Source organism: Hemitrygon akajei, chromosome 10, assembly GCF_048418815.1.
Source record: "Hemitrygon akajei chromosome 10, sHemAka1.3, whole genome shotgun sequence".
Taxonomy (NCBI): domain Eukaryota; kingdom Metazoa; phylum Chordata; class Chondrichthyes; order Myliobatiformes; family Dasyatidae; genus Hemitrygon; species Hemitrygon akajei.
The window spans coordinates 15,940,392-15,959,446 of NC_133133.1; the positions used below are offsets into that span (position 1 = coordinate 15,940,392).

The 19,055-nt window shown below is 42.0% G+C and overlaps 1 protein-coding gene across 2 annotated transcripts in view; it reads left to right on the forward strand.

The window, feature by feature from the left end:
• Positions 1-19,055, forward strand: part of LOC140734170 (mitogen-activated protein kinase kinase kinase kinase 4) — a 321,905-nt gene that overhangs the window by 262,489 nt on the left and 40,361 nt on the right. For both annotated transcript variants that reach the window (XM_073057807.1, XM_073057808.1), the window contains one exon: positions 6,120-6,220. In XM_073057807.1, coding sequence (XP_072913908.1) covers positions 6,120-6,220 — 101 coding nt within the window. The remainder of the gene's footprint in view (positions 1-6,119; positions 6,221-19,055) is intronic.

Here is a 19,055-nt window from a genome sequence, read left to right on the forward strand (position 1 = left end):
CAAGTCATATGAAGCAAGGTTAGCAGAGCTGGGACTTTTCTCTTTGGAGCGTAGAAGAATGAGAGGAGACTTGATAGAGGTCTACAAGATTATGAGAGGCATAGATAGGGTGGATAGTTAGTACCTGTTTCCCAGGGCACCAAGAGCAAACACCAGAGGGCATATGTACAAAATTAAGGGAGGGAAGTTTAGGGGAGACATCAGGGGTAAGTGTTTTACACAGAGGGTTGTGAGTGCCTGGAATGACTTGCCAGGGATGGTGGTGGAGGCTAAAACATTAGGGGTATTTAAGAGCCTCTTGGACAGGCACATGGATGAAAGAAAAATAGAGGGTTATGGGGTAGTGTGGGTTTAATACTTTTTTTTAGGGATTACATGGGTCGGCACAACATGGAAGGCTGAAGGGCCTGTACTGTGCTGTAGTGTTCTATGGTTCTATGGAAAAGGTGCTGGCTGTTTCTATCACGTCACCTCTCATCCTCTTTCACCCCAAAGAGGAAGAACCCTCGCTCACCCAAACTTTTCTCAGAAGACATGCTCTCTAATCCAGGCAGAATGCTGATTAATCTCCTCTGCACCTTTCCTAAAGGTTCCACATCCTTCCCACCACGTTTGCGTTCACTACCACCCCGGCAGCACATTCCAGATACCCACTGTCCTGTGTAAAGAAAAATTGCCACAAACACCAGAGGGCATCCTCAGGGTGGAGGAGCAAACACTTATATTCCTTCTGGGTACCCTGCAACCTGATGGCATGAATCTTGATTTCTCCTTCCAGCGAACAAGTCTACCCCCCCCCCCCCCCGTTTCCTCTTTTCCCCATTTTAGCCATTCACTTCTTTTCATCTGCCTTTCATTTCCCCCTAGATCCCCTCCTCCGTCCCTTTCTGCTATTGTCCACTCTCCTCTCCTTTCTTCTCCACCTCTTGACCTTTCCCAACACCTGGCCTCACCTATCACATTCCAGCTAGCCTCTTTCCCCTCCCCCAGCCTTTTTTATTCAGGCATCTTTCCCCCTTCCCTTCCCGACTGGTCACTCTTTGCCTGACCTGCTGTTCTTCCAGTATTTTGTGTGTGTTACCACACATGCCTTCTTTGAACTTACTACCTTCCCTCCCCCTCCCATTAAACGCATGCCTTCTAGTATTAAATATTTCAACATTAGGAAAAACGATTCTGGCTGTCCACCTTATCTATGCCTCTCATAATCTTATATAAATTTCTATCGAGTCTCCCCTCAGCCCCCACCTTTCCAAAAGCAATTTGGAATTCTTCCACCCCTGATGTCGAACATACTTTATAAACCAAAGGAATTATATTTTACAACTGTGTTTTATTGTTGTAAAATTATCCAAAAGGATTCTCATTTCCAGTCCAAGATTATAATGAGAAGGAGCATTTGGCTGCAAAGTGCCCCTGGTATTCATTTTCATCCAGTCAAGCAGATTTGGCTCCTGTATTTCATGACAGAAACCCTGAGTAGTCCTCATTCTTTTTTAATTGCTCTAGTGTGCATGTGGAGATGATAGGAGAGTGTTGGCAGGCTCCAAACGTGCAAAACCAGCCTCACTGACAACCAGCAGGATCGACAGAATTTCCACGCTGTCTCACTGCTTCACTTTTTAATTCACGTGTGAATCCACGTTTCCATGTATGATCTTCTTCCATGGTCCCGTAGCATTAATACAGCACTATTACAGCTTGGGGCGTTCCAGAGTTCAGAGTTCAAGTCCAGCCCCGTTCTGTAAGCAGCCTCTGTCTGTCGTCCCCTTGGGATGTGTGAGTTTCCTCTGAGTCCTCCAGTTTCCTCCCACGGTACAAAGACAAACCAGTCAGGTTAATTGGTCCTTGTAAATTGTCCCATGATTCAGTCAGAGTTAATTGGTTTGTCGGAGGTGACAGAGCAACGTGACTCGAAGGGCCAACTCCACACTGTATCGCTAAATAAATAAAAAATATATATTGAATACTTTACTTGATCCTATAATGTTATTTTCTTTCAACAGTTTCATAAAGATACCACTGTCAGCTTGGTATAATGATACTGTGATGTATGCACCCGGCTTCTTTCTATTAAGTACGAATGAGCCCTGCACATTTTGGCCTTCCACATAATATCTAGCTCTCCACTGAAAATTACGTTTAGATCTGTTTCTCCAACTCAGACAATACTTTCCAGATCATGATAAACCAGCAGTCTTTAGAGAAAACTCGTCTGTGTCCTTCTGCATCATTGTGTGATATGGAAGCAGCAAGTCGCTGCAGAGGACAGTAAAAAACAACTGGGAGAATCACTGGGCTCTCCCTCCCCTCTATTTGTGACATTTGCAGGGAGCATTGTAGACAGAGGGCCCAAAGCACTGTTGAGGACCCCCACCACCTATCACACATTCTCTGTGATCTACTACTGTCAGGAAGGAGGTACAGAAGCATCAGGACTAGGACTGCCAGACTGGGTAACGGCTTCTTCCCCCCAGGCTGTGAGACTAACGAATACCCTGTCACTACTGAGGTCTCATCACTAAGATAGCAAGCTGTTTACTTTTTACCTGTGCTGCACTTTACTACATGAGTTTTGAATTATGTTTTATTAATTTGTAGTGTAATATTCCGATTTATGTTCTGTGTCTGATATATGTTGTCTGGGTATTCTGTAGTCTGGAGGAATGTTGTTTCATTTGATTGTATATACTTACAATCAGATGACAATAAACTTGAACTTGAACTTGGTATCTGGCCCTCCTGCAAGCAAAAGTATTCATTGGAAACTCTCCATGATTCTGAGGTGCCTTTGTTAAGGAATGCATGGAAATACGTTCTCCCCTTTTGTATTTCCTACATTCTATACCCTTCGTTTTCTGTTTTTATCTCACTGTAGGCAAGAGTCCATGTGGGGGAGTGGTTGGGGCTGGTTTCAGATGGTTCTGCTGAATCCAGTCAATCCACACATGGACCATAACCCTCCAGGCCCTCCGCATCCATGAACCCATCCAAATTTCTCTGAACTGTTGAAATCAAACTCACATCCACCACTTCCTCTGGCAGCTCATTTCACACTCTCACCACCTTCTGAGTGAAGGAGCTCCCCTTCATGTTCCCCTAAAACATTTCACCTTTAACCCTCAACCTATGAACTCTAGTTCTAGTCTCACCCAACCTTAGTGGAAAAAGCCTGCTTGCATTTGCCCAATCTATACCCCTTATAATTATATATACCTCTATTAAATCTCCCCTCATTCTCCTACACTCCACGGAATAAAGTCCTAACCTTTGCCTATAACTCAGGTCCTCAAGTCCTGGAAGCAACCTCTTTCAATCTTGTTTATAACTTTCCCATAGGTGGGTGATCTAAACTGCCCAAATACTCCAGATTAGACCTCACCAACATCTTATACAACTTCAGAATAACATCCCAATTCCTGCAGTTTCTTACAGTCATGTGCAGACCAGTTGTGATAGCAAGATGATAAGCATCCACATAGAAAGCTTTCTATGGTGCATCAACAAAAGTCAGTAAGGATTGACAAGGACATGCCGAGGAATTCCCCTGAGGAATTGCCGCCTCATATTTAGCAGTTGGAGTGAGATGAAGGATGTGACATCACTGTGTCACAAAACATGGCGACAAGCCCTTCAGCCCACTACATCTGTACTTTTAAAGTGCCCACATTTATTCCATTTTACTTTCGTCAGCTACCTAACCCACTCTTCCCAGATGCAGCAATCATCTGCAAATTAGGAGGGATTTCCACTGGGGCAGCATCCAGGCTGAAGGTGGTGCTGCCCCCCCGCCCCCAGTGTTCACTCGGCAGAAGACAAGCTAGGCTGTGGTCAGTTGCAGATTTCTGCAGGATTCATGGCTCAAGTCTAGATTTTTTGTTACTTTTTGGCTATATCCTACTGATACCTTTATATGCTTGCTACCTTGTACGAGCTTTGTGTGCTTTATGCTGTGTGACTATCCGTACTATGTATTGACGCTGGAGTAACGATGACTCGTTTGGCTGTATTCATGGGTATTCATGTATTGTTGAATGACAATTAAACTTGAAATGAACTCAATTCAATTCACAGTACCAACTAACCTACCTGGGTATATTTACCTGGCTATATAACCTGGGTAGATTTAAAGCAGTCATTGATTGGTTCATGATTAATAAAGGTGTCAAAGGTTATGGGGAGAAAGCAGGAGAATGGGTTTGAGCAGGATAAAAAAGAAGCCTTGATGGAATGGACAAGCAGCCTCAAAGGGCCGAATGGCCTAATTCTTGCACCTATGTCTTGTTGTCTATTAGCCTTATGATTTCATCTCCTTAATTTATGGTATTATTTACTCTGGATGTTTCGTAACAGCCACCAGAGTGAACCAACACAGAACGTAGAGCAGCATGGCACAGCATAGGAACAGACTCTTCAGCCCAAAGTGTCTATGGACCACAAGATGCCATATGCAACTAAATCATTTCTGCCTGTTTATGATCCATATCCATGCATATTCACAAAAGCCTCTTAAACACCACTGCCATTTCTGCCTTCACCACTATCCTTGGCAACACATTCCACTCTGTGTAAAAAGGAAGATTGCCTTTGACATTCAGTGCACATCCTCTATTATTTCATAAACACAGGAAAGTCTGCAGATGCTGGAAATCCAAAGCAACACACTCAAAATGCTGAAGGAACTCGGCAGGTCAGGTAGCATCTAAGGAAGTGAATAAGCTCTCTACATTTTGAGCAGAGACCCTTCTTCAGGACTGGAAAGAAATGTGGAAGACACCAGAATAAAAGGGTGGGAGGAGGGGAAGGAGGATAGCTAAAAGGTGATAGGAGAAGCCAGGTGGGTTGGAAAGGTGAAGGGCTGGAGGAGAGGGAATCTGATAGGAGAAAAGAATGGACTGTAAGAGAAAGGGAAGGAAGGGTGGGGGACCAGCGGGAGGAGATAGGCAGGTGGAAAGAGGTAAGAAACCAGTGTGGGGAATAGAAGGAGAAGAAAAGGGAGACAGGATTTTTTTTAACCAGAAGGAGAAATTGATATCCATGTCATCAGCTGTGGGGCTGCGTAAACGGAATATAAGGTGTTGCTCCTCCACCCTGAGAGTGGCCTCATCTTGTGCCATAAATCCTCTATTATCTGGCATTTCTACCCTGTGACAAGCATTCTAACTCAATTCTCCACCCAAGTTATGGAGAAAGATTGAATAAGTTAGGACTTTATTTCCTGGAGTATAGGAGAATGAGGAGAGATTTTTATAGAGGTATACAGAATTATACAAAATTATAGGTATAGAGTTCTGAGGTGCAAAGGAAGTGTAAGACACTCCTTCCCTCCACTAGCCTGCAGGTCACCCTTGGGCAAGGTGTAACACCAGCTTAGCCCCCTCCCCACCAAGCAGGGTCACGTGAAGCCATGGGAGCAGTTGGTGGATGGTCGTGTAAGCAGCTGGTGCATATCACAAGTCCTAGTTATGTGTCCACTGACGCCAGGCTGAAGGTTATTGATAATGACTGGGGTCACCCATCTTGTAAGAACATCGCTCAGAAGAAAGCAATGGAAAAATGCTTCTGTATGAAAACTTGGCAAAAACTGTCCTAGTCATGGAAAGACCATGATTTCCTTTGTCACATGACACAGCATATAATAAACAAATGAAACAAAATTATGAGGGTATAGACAGGGTAAATGCTAGCAGGTGTTTTCACTGGAGGTTGGGAGAGATTAGTATTAAAGCTCATGGGTTAAGAGTGAAAGGTGAAACATTTAAAGGAAAGCTGATGGAGAACTCAAAGATGAATCAATGGGAGTGTGGAACAAGCTACCAGCAGACGTAATGGACATGGGTTCAATTCTATCACTTATGAGAAGTTTGGTAAAGTACGTGGAAGTGGGGGAGATGGGCGGGTTTCTGTGTTCTAGTGGTCTATGACTCCGTAACTCCAACCACATGATAGAATCCAGTTCAGTCACTCTAGTGTAAAGACAATTCTCAGGCTAATTACTGATTATTAAAACATTTCTAATTAGCACTAATTAATGTGCGACCCAATTGTATCATGTATTTTGATATATCAATTAATTTTGATACCAAAATAATTGGAACATTAATTCCTTGTGTTCACAGTTAAATATGAAAGGATTAAATTCCTTGTGATTGCTCTGAAGAATTCTGTTGAAGTCTATGCATGGGCTCCAAAACCATATCACAAATTCATGGCATTTAAGGTAAGCTAATTCACAGGGAAGCTAATTATGAAATATTGACCAATGTGATGATTAAAGATTATCAGTGGTTTGATTCAAGATTCAAGGCAACACTCACAAAATGCTGGGGAAACTCGGCAAGGTCACGCGGTATCAATGAAAATGAATAAACATTCGTTGGGCCGAGAGCCTTCGTCAGGACTGAAAAGGGAGGGGGAGGAAGCCAGAATAGAAAGGTGGGGTGGGGAAGGAGGATACTAGAAGGTGATAGGTGAAGCCAGGTGGGTAAGAAAGATCACATCATTTCCAATACACAAGTGTAAAGGAGAACAAAAGTAATTGTTACTCTGGATCTGATGCAGTGCCAAAAAAAAACACAATAATGATTAAAAAAAGCACAACAAATATAAATACATAAATTAGCTTATATACATAGATTGAATGTACCTCCATAAAGTGGCGCTAAGCACTGTACTGTCTGTACATAAGGTGACTAACAGGAAATGATAAAAGTTGTGAAGGGGTGGGTTAGTGGGTGGAGGTGTTGATCAGCCTTGCTGCTTGGGGAAAGTCACTGTTTTTGAGTCTGGTGGTCCTGGCTATGTAACCACCACCCTGGTGGGAATGGGACAAACAAACCATGAGCAGGGTGAGTGGCATCCTTCATGACGTTACTGGTCCTTCTCTGGCACCTTTCTGTATGTATATCCTTGATGGCAGGAAGTTTGGTGCTGGTGATGCATTGGGCAGTTTTGACTACCTGTTGTAGAGCCCTCCCATCTGCCACAGTGCAGTCTCCCTGCCGTGCAGTGAGGGAATTTATTAGAATGCTCTCTAATGTGCATCTGTTGATTGACATGAGTATAGATGTATGTAGTCCAGATCTCTTCAGCCTCCTCAGAGCGTAGGGGCATTGGTGAGCTTTGCTGATTGTGTAGAACGTGTTCTGTGACCATGAGAGGTTGTGTGCGATGTAACTCTCCCAGGAGTTTGAAACTTCAGTTTCTGCTGCTGTGCTACCGAGGTAGAGGTGTGTGAATGATGTGAGTTCTTCTGAAATCAGTAACAATTTCCTTTGTCTTTTTGTCATTGAGGAAAAGGTTATTTGCCTGGTACCAGGCCTCAAGCTCTTCAGTCTCCTCTCTGTAGGCCATCTCATTGCTGTTGTTGTTGAGCCCAATGACGGCCATGTCATCAGCAAATTTGATAATGTGAATTATTGATTTAATTACATTAGGTATTATACTAATCCTTGGGAATATTAGTTCATGTTTACAATTTACCATGCTCACATCATTAGAACAGAGATGGATACAACAGGTCAGAGGCCCAAATATCCTGCTTACTCACATGAAGAAACATTAAAACAGCTCTTGGTGTAGTCACCTGCTTTGTCTTGCATTAGTCAGACAGCAGTAGCAAAGAATTTGAAAGAGTTAGTAGCAGATCGGACGGCATACCTGCCATTTCTTTGGCATTTTCTTCTGTTTTATGAGGCCGAGTTGCTAGCTCAACGTTCAGCCCTCACAGATGGAAAATGTGCAAGGAGCTGGGCAGATTCAAACCTGGGAACACTCACCTCAAAGTCCAGTGCAAATGACACCACACCACCGGTTGGTCATGTGATAGCAACTCCAGGCATAAAAGCATGCAGACATGGTCAAGAGGTTCAGTTCTTGTTCAGACCAAACATCAGAATGGGGAAGAAATGTGATCTCAATGACTTTGACCCTGGAATGTTTGTTGGTGCCAGGCAGGGCGGTTGGAGTATCTCAGAAACTGCTGATCTCCCGGGACTTTCACACACAACATTCTCTAGAGTTTACAGAGAGTGGTATAAAAGACAAAATCAACAACATCCAGTAAGTGGCAGTTCTGTGGGTAAAAATACCTTGTCAATGAGAGAGATCAGAGGAGAGTGGACAGACTGGTTCAAGCTGACAGGAAGGTGACAGTAACTCAAACAACCATGTGTTATAAAGGTGCTGTGCAGAAGAGCATCTCTGAATACACACACATCGAACCTTGAAGTGGATGGGCTGCAACAGCAGAAACCACATACGTTCAGTGGCCACTTTATCAGGTATATTAGGTACCTAATAAAGTGGCCACTGAGTATAGGTTACTAGTGTACACATCCACGGTGACTTGGAAATAAGGTTTACTGGTAATAATGACAAACATGAGTACACCAACTGAAAGCTGGCATGGTGCCTTAAATTTTCTGTCTCCTTTCCTCTTTTTGTGAGCTATTTGCCTATCAAGCAGAACAGACTTCTTGTAACCTCAGTAAATGAACACAAATGTGACAAAAAAAATGTTCAAGGATTATTTTAATAGTAATAGTAAGCCACATAATTGAATTTCTTAATGTAATCCATCTCATATCATATGTTCATGACCTAGTTATTCAGCACACTCTTGGGTCTCTCGGTGTTAACTCCCAAGGATTGAAGAATATATTGCTTTAGAAATGTTCCAATTTCTGACTCTATTAATTCCCTGCCTTATTTAGGTTGACAGAGTTGAGAAGTGGAACAGGTTATGAGGACAAGCGATACATTGAAGTCTTTCAGGCAGTAACTGTTTGATTCTTTGAATGAATTAAATGCAGCACTTGCAATAAAGCTGATTTCAAAGTTCAAAGTAAATTTATTATCAAAGTACATATATGTCACACTCTATACAACCTTGGGATTCATTTTCCTGTGAGTATTCATAGTAAATACCAAGAAACAAAATGCTAATAATTAAATAAATAGATATCAAGAACATGACATGAAAAGTCTTTGAAAGTGAGTCCATAGGTTGTGGGAATAGTTCAGTGTTGGGGTAAGTGGATTTGACTGAAGTTATCCCCTCTGGTTCATGTGCCTGATGGCTGAGGGATAACACTTATTCCTGAACCTGGTGGTGTGGGTCCTAATGTTCCTATACCTCCTTCCTATATCAAGAAGAGAGCACGACATGGATGGTGGGGGTCAATGATGATGGATACTGCTGTCCTGAGACAACATCTTACCAGATGTTTCAGTATTATAGTGGAGTAAAGGGAACTAAAGAGTGATGAGGGAAGAGCTGGCCAAAGTTGATCCAAAGGGGCCACTAGCAGGGATGATGGCAGAAGAGAAAGGGTTGGAGTTCCTGGGCGAGATTTGAAGAGTACAGGATAGATACATCAGAAAGATAAAGATGTATTCTAAAGGAAGGTTGACATAACCATGGCTGACAAGAGAAGTCAAAGACAGCATAATAGCAAAAGAGAGGAAAGATAGAGGATTGTGAACCTTTTAAAAATCAACAGATGGCAACTAAAAAAGGTATAAGGAGACAAAAGATGAAATATGAAGTTTAAGCTAGCCAATAATATAAAAGAGGATAAAAAATCTTTTCAAATATATAAAGAGTAAAAGAGAGATGAAAGTGGATATTGGACCACTAGAAAATGATGCTGGAAAGGTAATAATAGGGGACAAAAAATGGTGGATGAACTTAAGCATTTTGTGTCAGTCTTCACTGTGGAAGACAATAGCAGAATGGCAGTAATGCAGGAGTGTCAGGGTGCAGAAATGACCCTCTCCAGCATCATTGCTATTACTAAGGAGAAGGTGCTTGAGAAGCTGAAATGTTTGAAGGTAGATAAGCCACCTGGACCAATTGAACTACACGCCAGGGTTTCAAAAGAGGTAGCTGAAGAGTTTGTGGAGGCATTAATAATTATCTTTTGAGAATCACAAGATTCTGGCATGGTTCTGGAGGTCTGAAAAACTGCAAATGTCACTCCACTCTTTAAGAAGGGACAGAGGCAGAAGAAAGGAAATAATTGGCCAATTAGACTGACTTCAGTGGTTGGAAAAACATTGGAGTCTATTATTGAGGATAAGCTTTCAGAGTACTTGGAAACACATGATAAAATAGGCCAAAGACAACTTGAGTTTCTCAAGAGGAAATCTTGCCTGATAAATCTTTTGGAGTTCTTAGGGTAAATAACAGCAAGGATAGACAAAGGAGAGTTAGTGGATGATGTTTGTTTGGATTTTCAGAAGGTCTTTGACAATGTGCTGCACATGAGGCTGCTTAACAAGATAGGAGCCCATGGTATCACGAGAAAGCTACTACCATGGGTAGAAGATTGGCTGACTGACAGGATGCAAAGAGTGGGGAAAAAAGGGAGCCTTTTCAGGTTGTCTATCAGTGACTAGTGGTGTGCCACAGGGGTCGGTGTTAAGAACACTTCCTTTCATGTAATATGTCAAAGATTTGGATGAAGGAATAGCAGGCTTTGTAGCCAAGTTAGCAAATGATACGAAGATATGTGGAGAGGCAGATAGTGTTGATGAAGCAGGGTATCTGCAGAAGGACTTTGACTGATTGGGGAAATGGGCAAAGAAGAGGCAGATAGAATATAGTGTAGGGAAGTCCATACCAAACTGTGATGCAAAAAGTGAATACATTCTCCACAATGTGGTGAGAGAGGGTAAGTTCAAAGGAGGTGAGAGTGGCACGTTTTTATACACAGAGAGTAGTGGGTGCCTGGAATGTGTTGCTTTTGGTGGTGCTGGAGGCAGATACATTAGAGGTTTTTAAGAGATGTCTAGATAGGCACATGAATGTGAACAAAACGGAAGGATGTGGATATTATGTAAGCAGATGAATTTGTTTAGATGGCAATTTGATCACCTATTTAATTGGCTTGGCACAACATTGTGGGGTGAAGGACCTGTTCTTATGCCGTAATGGTCTATGTTATATGTTCTATCTTCTAAGACTGTTAATTAATCAACTTGTTCTGCTCAGACAATTGGGTGAAAGGGGCTAACTCCATAACCCTAATGCCAAGGATTCCCTTCAAATCTACATGATTTGCCTTTTGAGAGTGAAGTTCCATCACCTCCATCTTGCTCCCCACCTCCTTCCTTTTATTCCATGGTCCGCTGTCCTCTCCTATCAGATTCCTTCTTCTACAGCCATTTACTTCTTCTACCTATCACTTCCAGATTCTCACCTCATTCCCTCCTCCCCTGCCCACCATCTCCTCCCTCACCTAGTCTCACCCATCAACTAATCAATACGACAAATTCTGCAGATGCTGAAGACCATAATAAAGTGTCTCAGCACAAAACGTTGACTGTTTATTGCTCTTCATAGTTGCTGTCAGACTTGCTGAGATCCTCCATTACTTTGTGTGTGTGGCTCAACTATCACCTGCTAGATTGTACTCCTTCCCGTCCCCATCCAACCTTCATATTTTAGCTTCTACCCACTTTCCAGTGCTGATGAAGGCTCTGGGCGCGAAACATTGATTGTATATTTCCTTCCATAGATGCTACCTGACCTGCTGAGTTCCTCAGATATTTTGGGGAGGAGTGTTGCTCAAATTGAGGCCTCCACCTGCCTCTTTGTGAATGGCTTTATTTAAAGAAGTGTGGCTTAGTCCTGCAATATATGTTCTCCCTCAAGCGACAACTTTTAAATAGTCATCTGGTCATCATTTGCTTTAAATCTCCTAGTTATTGAATTTCTTTTTACTTTGCAATAGTTATGCGTAGTTAATGATTAGACGAGGGCCAAGTATTGTCGGCTTAAGTATGGCCTGGCCTGGTGTTCGAGGACTGCCTGTATGTGTGAGCTAGTGAGTGGGTGGGAGAGTGAGAAAGGTGTTGGTTTTGTTGTTTTCCTCTTTGTGTTTTTCCGTTGAATATTGTGGGCATGTTATGTTGGTGCCAAAATGTGTGGTGACACCTGTGGGCAGCCCCCCACCACTTTTTTGGGCTTGTTAATGCAAACGACTCATGTCACTGTATGTTTGATCAGAATAACAATTATTTTGTTCTCCTTTGCACTTGTGTACTGAAAGTGACATTAAGCAATCTTGAATGAGTTGCAGCAACAGGACAAGTTGCAATGTAAAAGAGAGACAAAATCGAAAAGGATGAATACAAGACTGAAGGTGTTATATTTGAATGCGCGCAGTATACAGAAGAAGGTAGATGAACTTGTAGCGCAGTTACAGATTGACATTAATGATGTTGTAGACATCACTAGATCATGGCTAATAAAAGGTTATAGTTGAGAGCGTAATGTCCAAGGATACATGTTGTATCGAAAGGACAGGCAAGAAGGCAGAGGGGGTTACATGGGTCTATTGGTCAAAAAAATGAAATCAAATCATTAGAAAGAAGTGACATAGGGTCGGAAGGTGTTGAAACATTGTGGGTACAGCTAAGAAATTGGAAGGTAAAAAGACACTGATGGGAGTTGTATACAGACCATCAAACAGTAGCAAAGATACCGTCTACAAATTACAATGGGAGATAGAAAATGCATGCCAAAATAGCAATGTTACAATAGTCATGGGTAATTTTAATATGCAGGTAGATTGGGAAGATTAGGTTGGTGCTGGATCCCAAGAGGGAGAATGCCTATGAGATGGTTTTTTAGAGCAGCTTGTGGTTGAGCCAACTAAGGAACCAGTTATTCTGGATTGGGTGTTCTGCAATGAACTGGAATTGATTAGAGATCTTAAGGTAAATGAACCAGAACTGTTAAGAGAGCTTAAGGTAACAGAAGCTTAAGGGGAAAGTGATTATAATATGATCGAATCCACTCTGAAATTTGAGAAGGAGAAGCTAAAGTCAGATGTATCCATATTACAGAGAAGTAAAGGGAATTACAGAAGCGTAAAATGGGAGTTATCCAAAACCGATTGGAAAAGAATACTGGGAGGGATAACAGCAGAGCAGTAATGGCTAAATTTCTGGAAGCAATTTGGAAGGAACAGGATATATACATACCAAAAAAGAAGTACTTTGAAGGCAAGATGACACAACCATAGCTAACGAGAAGTCAAAGCTAACATAAAAGCCAAAGAAGGAGCATATAATAGAGCAAAAAATTAGTGGGAAGTTAGAGAATTGCGAAGCTTTTGAAAAATAACAGAAGGCAACTAAAAAGTCATTAAGAAGGTAAAGATGAAATATGAAAGTAAGCTAGCCAATAATATTAAAGAGAATACCAAAAGTTTCTTCTAATACATAAAGTGTAAAAGAGAGGTGAGACTGGATATTGGCCCACTGGAAAACGATGCTGGAGAGGTAGTAATGGGGGACAATGAAATGGCGGATGAACTGAATAAGTATTTTACATGAGTCTTCACTGTGGAAGACACTAGCAGTATAGTGGAAGTTCAGGTGTCAGGGGTCATGAACTGTGTGAAGTTACCATTACCAGGGAGAAAGTTCTCGGAAGGGTTCTGAAAGAGGTGACTGAAGAGATTGTGGAAGCATTAGTAGTGATCTTTCAAAATCACTAGATTCTGGAATGGTTCTGGAAGACTGGAAAATTGCAAATGTCATTCCACTCTTCAAGAAGGAAGAGAGACAGAAGAAAGAAAATTATAGGCTAGTTAGTCCGACTTCAGTGATTGGGAAAAAGTTGGAGTCAATTATTAAGGATGAGGTTTCAGGGAACTTGGAGGCACATGATAAAATAGGCCGTAGTCAGCTTAGTTTCCTCAAGGGAAAATTTTGCCTGATAAATCTGTTGGAATTCTTTGAAGAAATAACAAGCAGAATAGACAAAGAATAATTGTTTGATGTGATGTACTTGGATTTTCAGAAGGCCTTTGACAAGGTGCCATGCATGAGGCTGCTTAACAAGCTACAAGCCCATGATATTATATCAAAGATACTAGTTTGGATAAAGCAGTGGCTGATTCACAGGAAGCGAAGAGTGGGAATAAAGAGAGCCTTTTCTGTTTGGCTGCCGGTGACTAATGGTTTCCACAGGGGTCTGTGTTGGGACTGCTTCTTTTTACATTATATGTCTCTGACTTGGCTGATGGAATTGATGGCTTTATTGCAAAGAATGTAGATGATATGAAGATAGTCAGAGGCAGGCAGTTTTGAGGAAGTAGAGAGGCTACAGAAGGACTTAGACAGATTAACAGAATGGACAAAGAAGTGGCAGATGGAATATAGTGTTGGGAAGTGTATGGTCATGGAGAGGGTTCAAAGGTTCACAACAATTATTCCAGGATTGAACGGCTTGTCACCTGAAGAGCATTTGATGGCTCTGGACCTGTATTCATTGGAATTCTGAAGAATGAGGGGTGGCCTAACTGAAACTTGTCAAATGGTGAAGGGTCTCGATTGAATGGATGTGGAGAGAATGTTTCCTGTGGTGAGAAAGTCTGGCACCAGAGGACACAGCCTCAGAATAGAGCTGTGTCCGTTTAGCACAGAGATGAGGAAGAATTTCTTTAGCCAGAGAGTGGTGAATCTGTGGAATTCTTTGCCACAGGCAGCTGTGGAGGCCAAGTCTTTATGTAGCCTTAAGGCAAAGGTTGATAGATTTTTGATTGGTTGGGGCATGTAGGGATATGGGGAGAAGACAGGTGATTGGGGCTGAGAAGAAAATTGGATCAGCTATGATGAAATAATGGAGCAGACTCGATGGCTAAACAGCCTAATTCTGCTCCTATATCTTATGGCCTTATGAATCTTGAATAAATAAATCTTAATCTGAGATAGATCCTTGCCTGTGAAGTCTTGTTAAATGCAAGTTCTTGCCTTGTGAATTTTTCAAGAGAAAATAGCTGAAGTGGGAGACATAACAGGGCAAAATACAGCAACTCTCTATGGACTGAAACTTATTAGTTCAATGTCAATTAAATACATTTCATTTGGTAAACTGTATGTTCTCTCAGTGTTCAGAATATAAATTAGCATAAATGAGTTTAACTTCACCATTAAATTAGTACAAGGAAGTCATACAAAGGCAATAAACATTAAGTCATTAATGGCTCAAAAGAGCATTGCAAAACTCAACTAAAGATAGAAATTGCTAGAAACACTCAGTAGGCCAACAGTGTGAAAGGGAGAGCAAGAGAAAGGGAGAGAGAAAAAGGGGGAGAAAGAGAGGGAGAGAGAAAGAGAAAGGGAGGAAGAGAGAGAGGGATGGAGAATGAAAGATACAAGAAGAGAGATTTAATATTTTAGATCAATGACATTTAATCAGAATGGTAAATACTCAACCTCAGATTTATTTATTTATCACATGTACATCGAAACATACAGTGAAATGTGTCATTCGTGTTAACAACCAACACACGCTACTATGTGCTGCAAGTGTCACCTCACATTCTGGCAGCAACATAGCATGCCCACAACGTTCAGCAGAACAGCACAAGCAGCTACTGCAACAGAACAAAAGAAACCTCTTTTTCACCATGGGATTTTGGAACAGCTCAGTGACGGGCTGTGCAGTCATGAAAAGTATCAAAAAGTCCTGGCCTGGTTCTCTATAATCACGGAGTTATACGGCACAAAGGGAATCAGGCCTTTCGGCCCAGTTTGCCCATGCTGGCCAAGTTGCCTACCTCAATTTGCTTGTCCCATTTACCTGCATTTGGCCCATATCCCTCTAAACTTTCCCTATCCCTCTAGCTGACCAAATGTCTTAAATGTCGTACTTGCACCCACCTCTCGCAAGATGATAAGTTATCATCATCTGGAGGATTGATTTCACGTTACTCCGCAGATTCTACCTAACCAGCTGAGGACCTCTGCTTGTACTTTGGATTCCCAGCATGGTACTTAGGTGGTCATGGAGTGAAACAATATACGCCATACTTTATCAGGGTCAAGTCTTGCTTTGCTTCCTCCCACCTGAACATATTGCTGGTTCCATTGATGCCAAGTTCTTTCAGTCAGCAGCTGACCAGGTGTCACTTTTTCATATTTGGCTTCACAAACTGTTGCATTATGGAAATCCAAACCTGATCTCCCATTCCCCACACATACAGTTACAATGAGCCCTAGAAGTAAGATGAGGTTTCTCGCCCCTGTATGACACACTGGCTGAAGGTAACTATCTTGATAGAACCTAGAAAACTGGCCTTTTTGTTTTTGTTGGGTGCTAACTGGAAAAATCTCGAGAGGCACAAGGGATACATCTCATGCCTGATGGCCAGTGTGACCAGTCCTCCAATGGCGTGACATCCTAGGCAGTGTTGTTTGTGAATCCAGGATAACAGGATCCTGAATCAGTGTTGTTAATTTTACTCACCTCAAGTTTGAACTGATTCCACAACCTATGGACTAACGTTCAACGACTCTACAACTCATCTTCTCCGTATTATTTATTTATTTGTTTGTTTGGTCATTTATTGATTATTTTTGCACAGTTTGCCTTTTGCATATTGGCTGCTTGTCAGCCTTTACCTTTTCATTGATTGTATTGTATTTCTTTGCTCTACTGTAAATGCCTGCAAGAAATTAATCTCATGGCAGTATATGATGACATACAGTTTATATGTACTTTCATAATAAATTTTGAACTTTGAAAACTCTGCCATGGATGGTTCCAAGCTTGACTGTGAAAGGAGGAGGGTTGGGCACGGGGCTAGCAACCCCATCCCATAGAAACCCGAGCTACAGGTATGACAACAGAAGCTCCAAATACCTCATCACTGGAAGAAGAAAGAAAAGTTGGGCAACTTTGGCACAAGTTGTAACACTGGCATGGTGCTGCTGGCTGCCTATGCCTTGGTAGTGGTGTTGGGTTCTGAAATCGCAGGACATCGTAACATAGCTGTGTCAGTATTTTGAATGGAAATATCTGCCTAACTGTCAAGGATCCTTCAATAAGATCACGAGATAACCACTCACTTTCTGATTACATGGAGAGGTACAGCACAGGAGAGGCCCTTCAGCCCACAATGGCTGTGCTGAGGAGAATGCCAGTTGCTGTGGGAAGCTGGAGACTTTGGAAGATGGAGGTGACAAGGGATCAATAATGTGCTGCAACAAGTCGTATCATTGACATCACTGAGACTCTAATCAATTGGAATGAGCAACCTTTATTTAGAGTCACACAGTAGGAAAGCAGAGAAACAGCTCAGTTGGCCCATCTAATCCATATCAAGCTGTAATCCTGCCATTGCCATTCACCTGCACCTGGAGCAGAGTCCTCTACACTGCTCCTGTCCATACACTTATGAAAACTTCCTCAACTGCTGCAATCAAACCCGCAACCATCATTTCCACTAGCAGCTTGTCCCACATTCTCACCACCCTCTGAGTGAAGCTTCCCCCTCAGGATCCCCTTGAATATGTCATTTTTCACCCTTAACCTATGACCTCTCATTCCAGTCTCACCCAACCTCAGTGAAAAATGCCTGCTCACATTTACCCTATCTATACTCCTCATCATTTTGCACACCTCGGTTAAATCTCCTCTTATTCTCATAAAGTCCTAACCTATTCAGCCTTTCCTTATAATTCAGGACGTCAAGTCAAATATCTCAAATGGTTCCATTTAATATCAGAGAATGTACAGCATACAGCCTAAAATTCTTGCTCTTCACAGACATCCACAAAAAACAGAATCCCAAAAGAATGAATGACAGAAAAATGTTAGAACCCCGAAGCCCTCTCTCCCCCCCCCATGCACAAGCAGCAGCAAGGCGTCAACCTCCCCCTTCCCCTCATTTCAGCAGAAAGCATCAGTACCCACCAAGAAACAGCAAAGCCCCCAAAGAGAGACAATCTTCCGCAGTCAACAAATACTATTGTGTACAGTGCCTATAGAAAGTATTCACACCCCCCTTGGAAGTTTTCATGTTTTATTGTTTTACAACATTGAATCACAGTGGATTTAATCTGGCTTTTTATACTGAATAACAGAAAAGACTCTTTTCAGTCAAAGTGAAAACAAATTTCTACAAATTGGTCTAACTTTAGTACAAATATTAAACACAGAATAATTAATTGCATAATTACTCACCCCTTCAAGTCAGTATTTAGTAGACACACCTTTGGCAGCAATTACAACCTTGAGTCTGTGTGAAAAGGTCTCTATAAGCTTTGCACATATGGACACTGCAATATTTCCCCCATTCTTCTTTACAAAACTGCTCAAGCTCTGTCAGATTGCACAGGAATTGAGAGTGAACAGTCCTTTTCAAGTCCAGCCATAAATTCCCATTTGGATTGAAGTCTGGTCTCTGACTTGGCCACTCCAGGACATTAACTTTGTTTATAAGCCATTTTTGTGTAGCTTTGGCTTTATGCTTGGGGTTATTGTCTTGCTGGAAAACAAATCTTCTCCCAAGTTTCAGTTTTCTTGTAGACTGCATCAGGTTTTCCTCCAGGATTTCCCTGTATTTTGCTGCATTCATTTTACCCTCTGCCTTCACAAGCCTTCCAGGGCCTGCTGCAGTAAAGTATCCCCACAGCATGATGTAGCCACCACCATGCTTCACAGTAGGGAATGGTATGTTTTTGATGATGTGCAGTGTTTGGTTTATGCCAAACAGAGCATTTAGTCTGATGGCCAAAAAGCTCAGTTTTGGTTGTTTCAGACCATAGAACCTTCCAGCTGAATTCGGAGCCTTTCACCTGCCATCTGGCAAACTCTAACCAAAAGTTCATGTGTGTTTTTTCAACAGTGGCTTTCTCTTTGCCAGTCTCCCATAAATCTGTGACTGGTGAAGTAGCCAAGCAACAGTTCTATGTGCAGTCTCTCCCATCTCAGCCACTGAAGCTTATAACTCCTCCAGAGTTGTCATAGACCAGTCCCCTTCTTGCACAGTCATTCAGTTTTTGAGGATGATCTGCTTTAGACAGATTCAGAGCTGTGCCATATTCTTTCCATGGCTTGATGATTGACTGAACCATTCTCCAAGGGATATTCAGTGACTTGGAAATTTTCTTGTATCCATCCCTTGACTTGTACTTTTCAATAACCTTTTCACGGAGATGTTCAGAGTGTTCTTTTGCCTTAATGGTGTAGTTTTTGCCAGGATTCTGACTCACCAGCAGTTGAACTTTCCAGAGACAGGTGTGTTTTTACT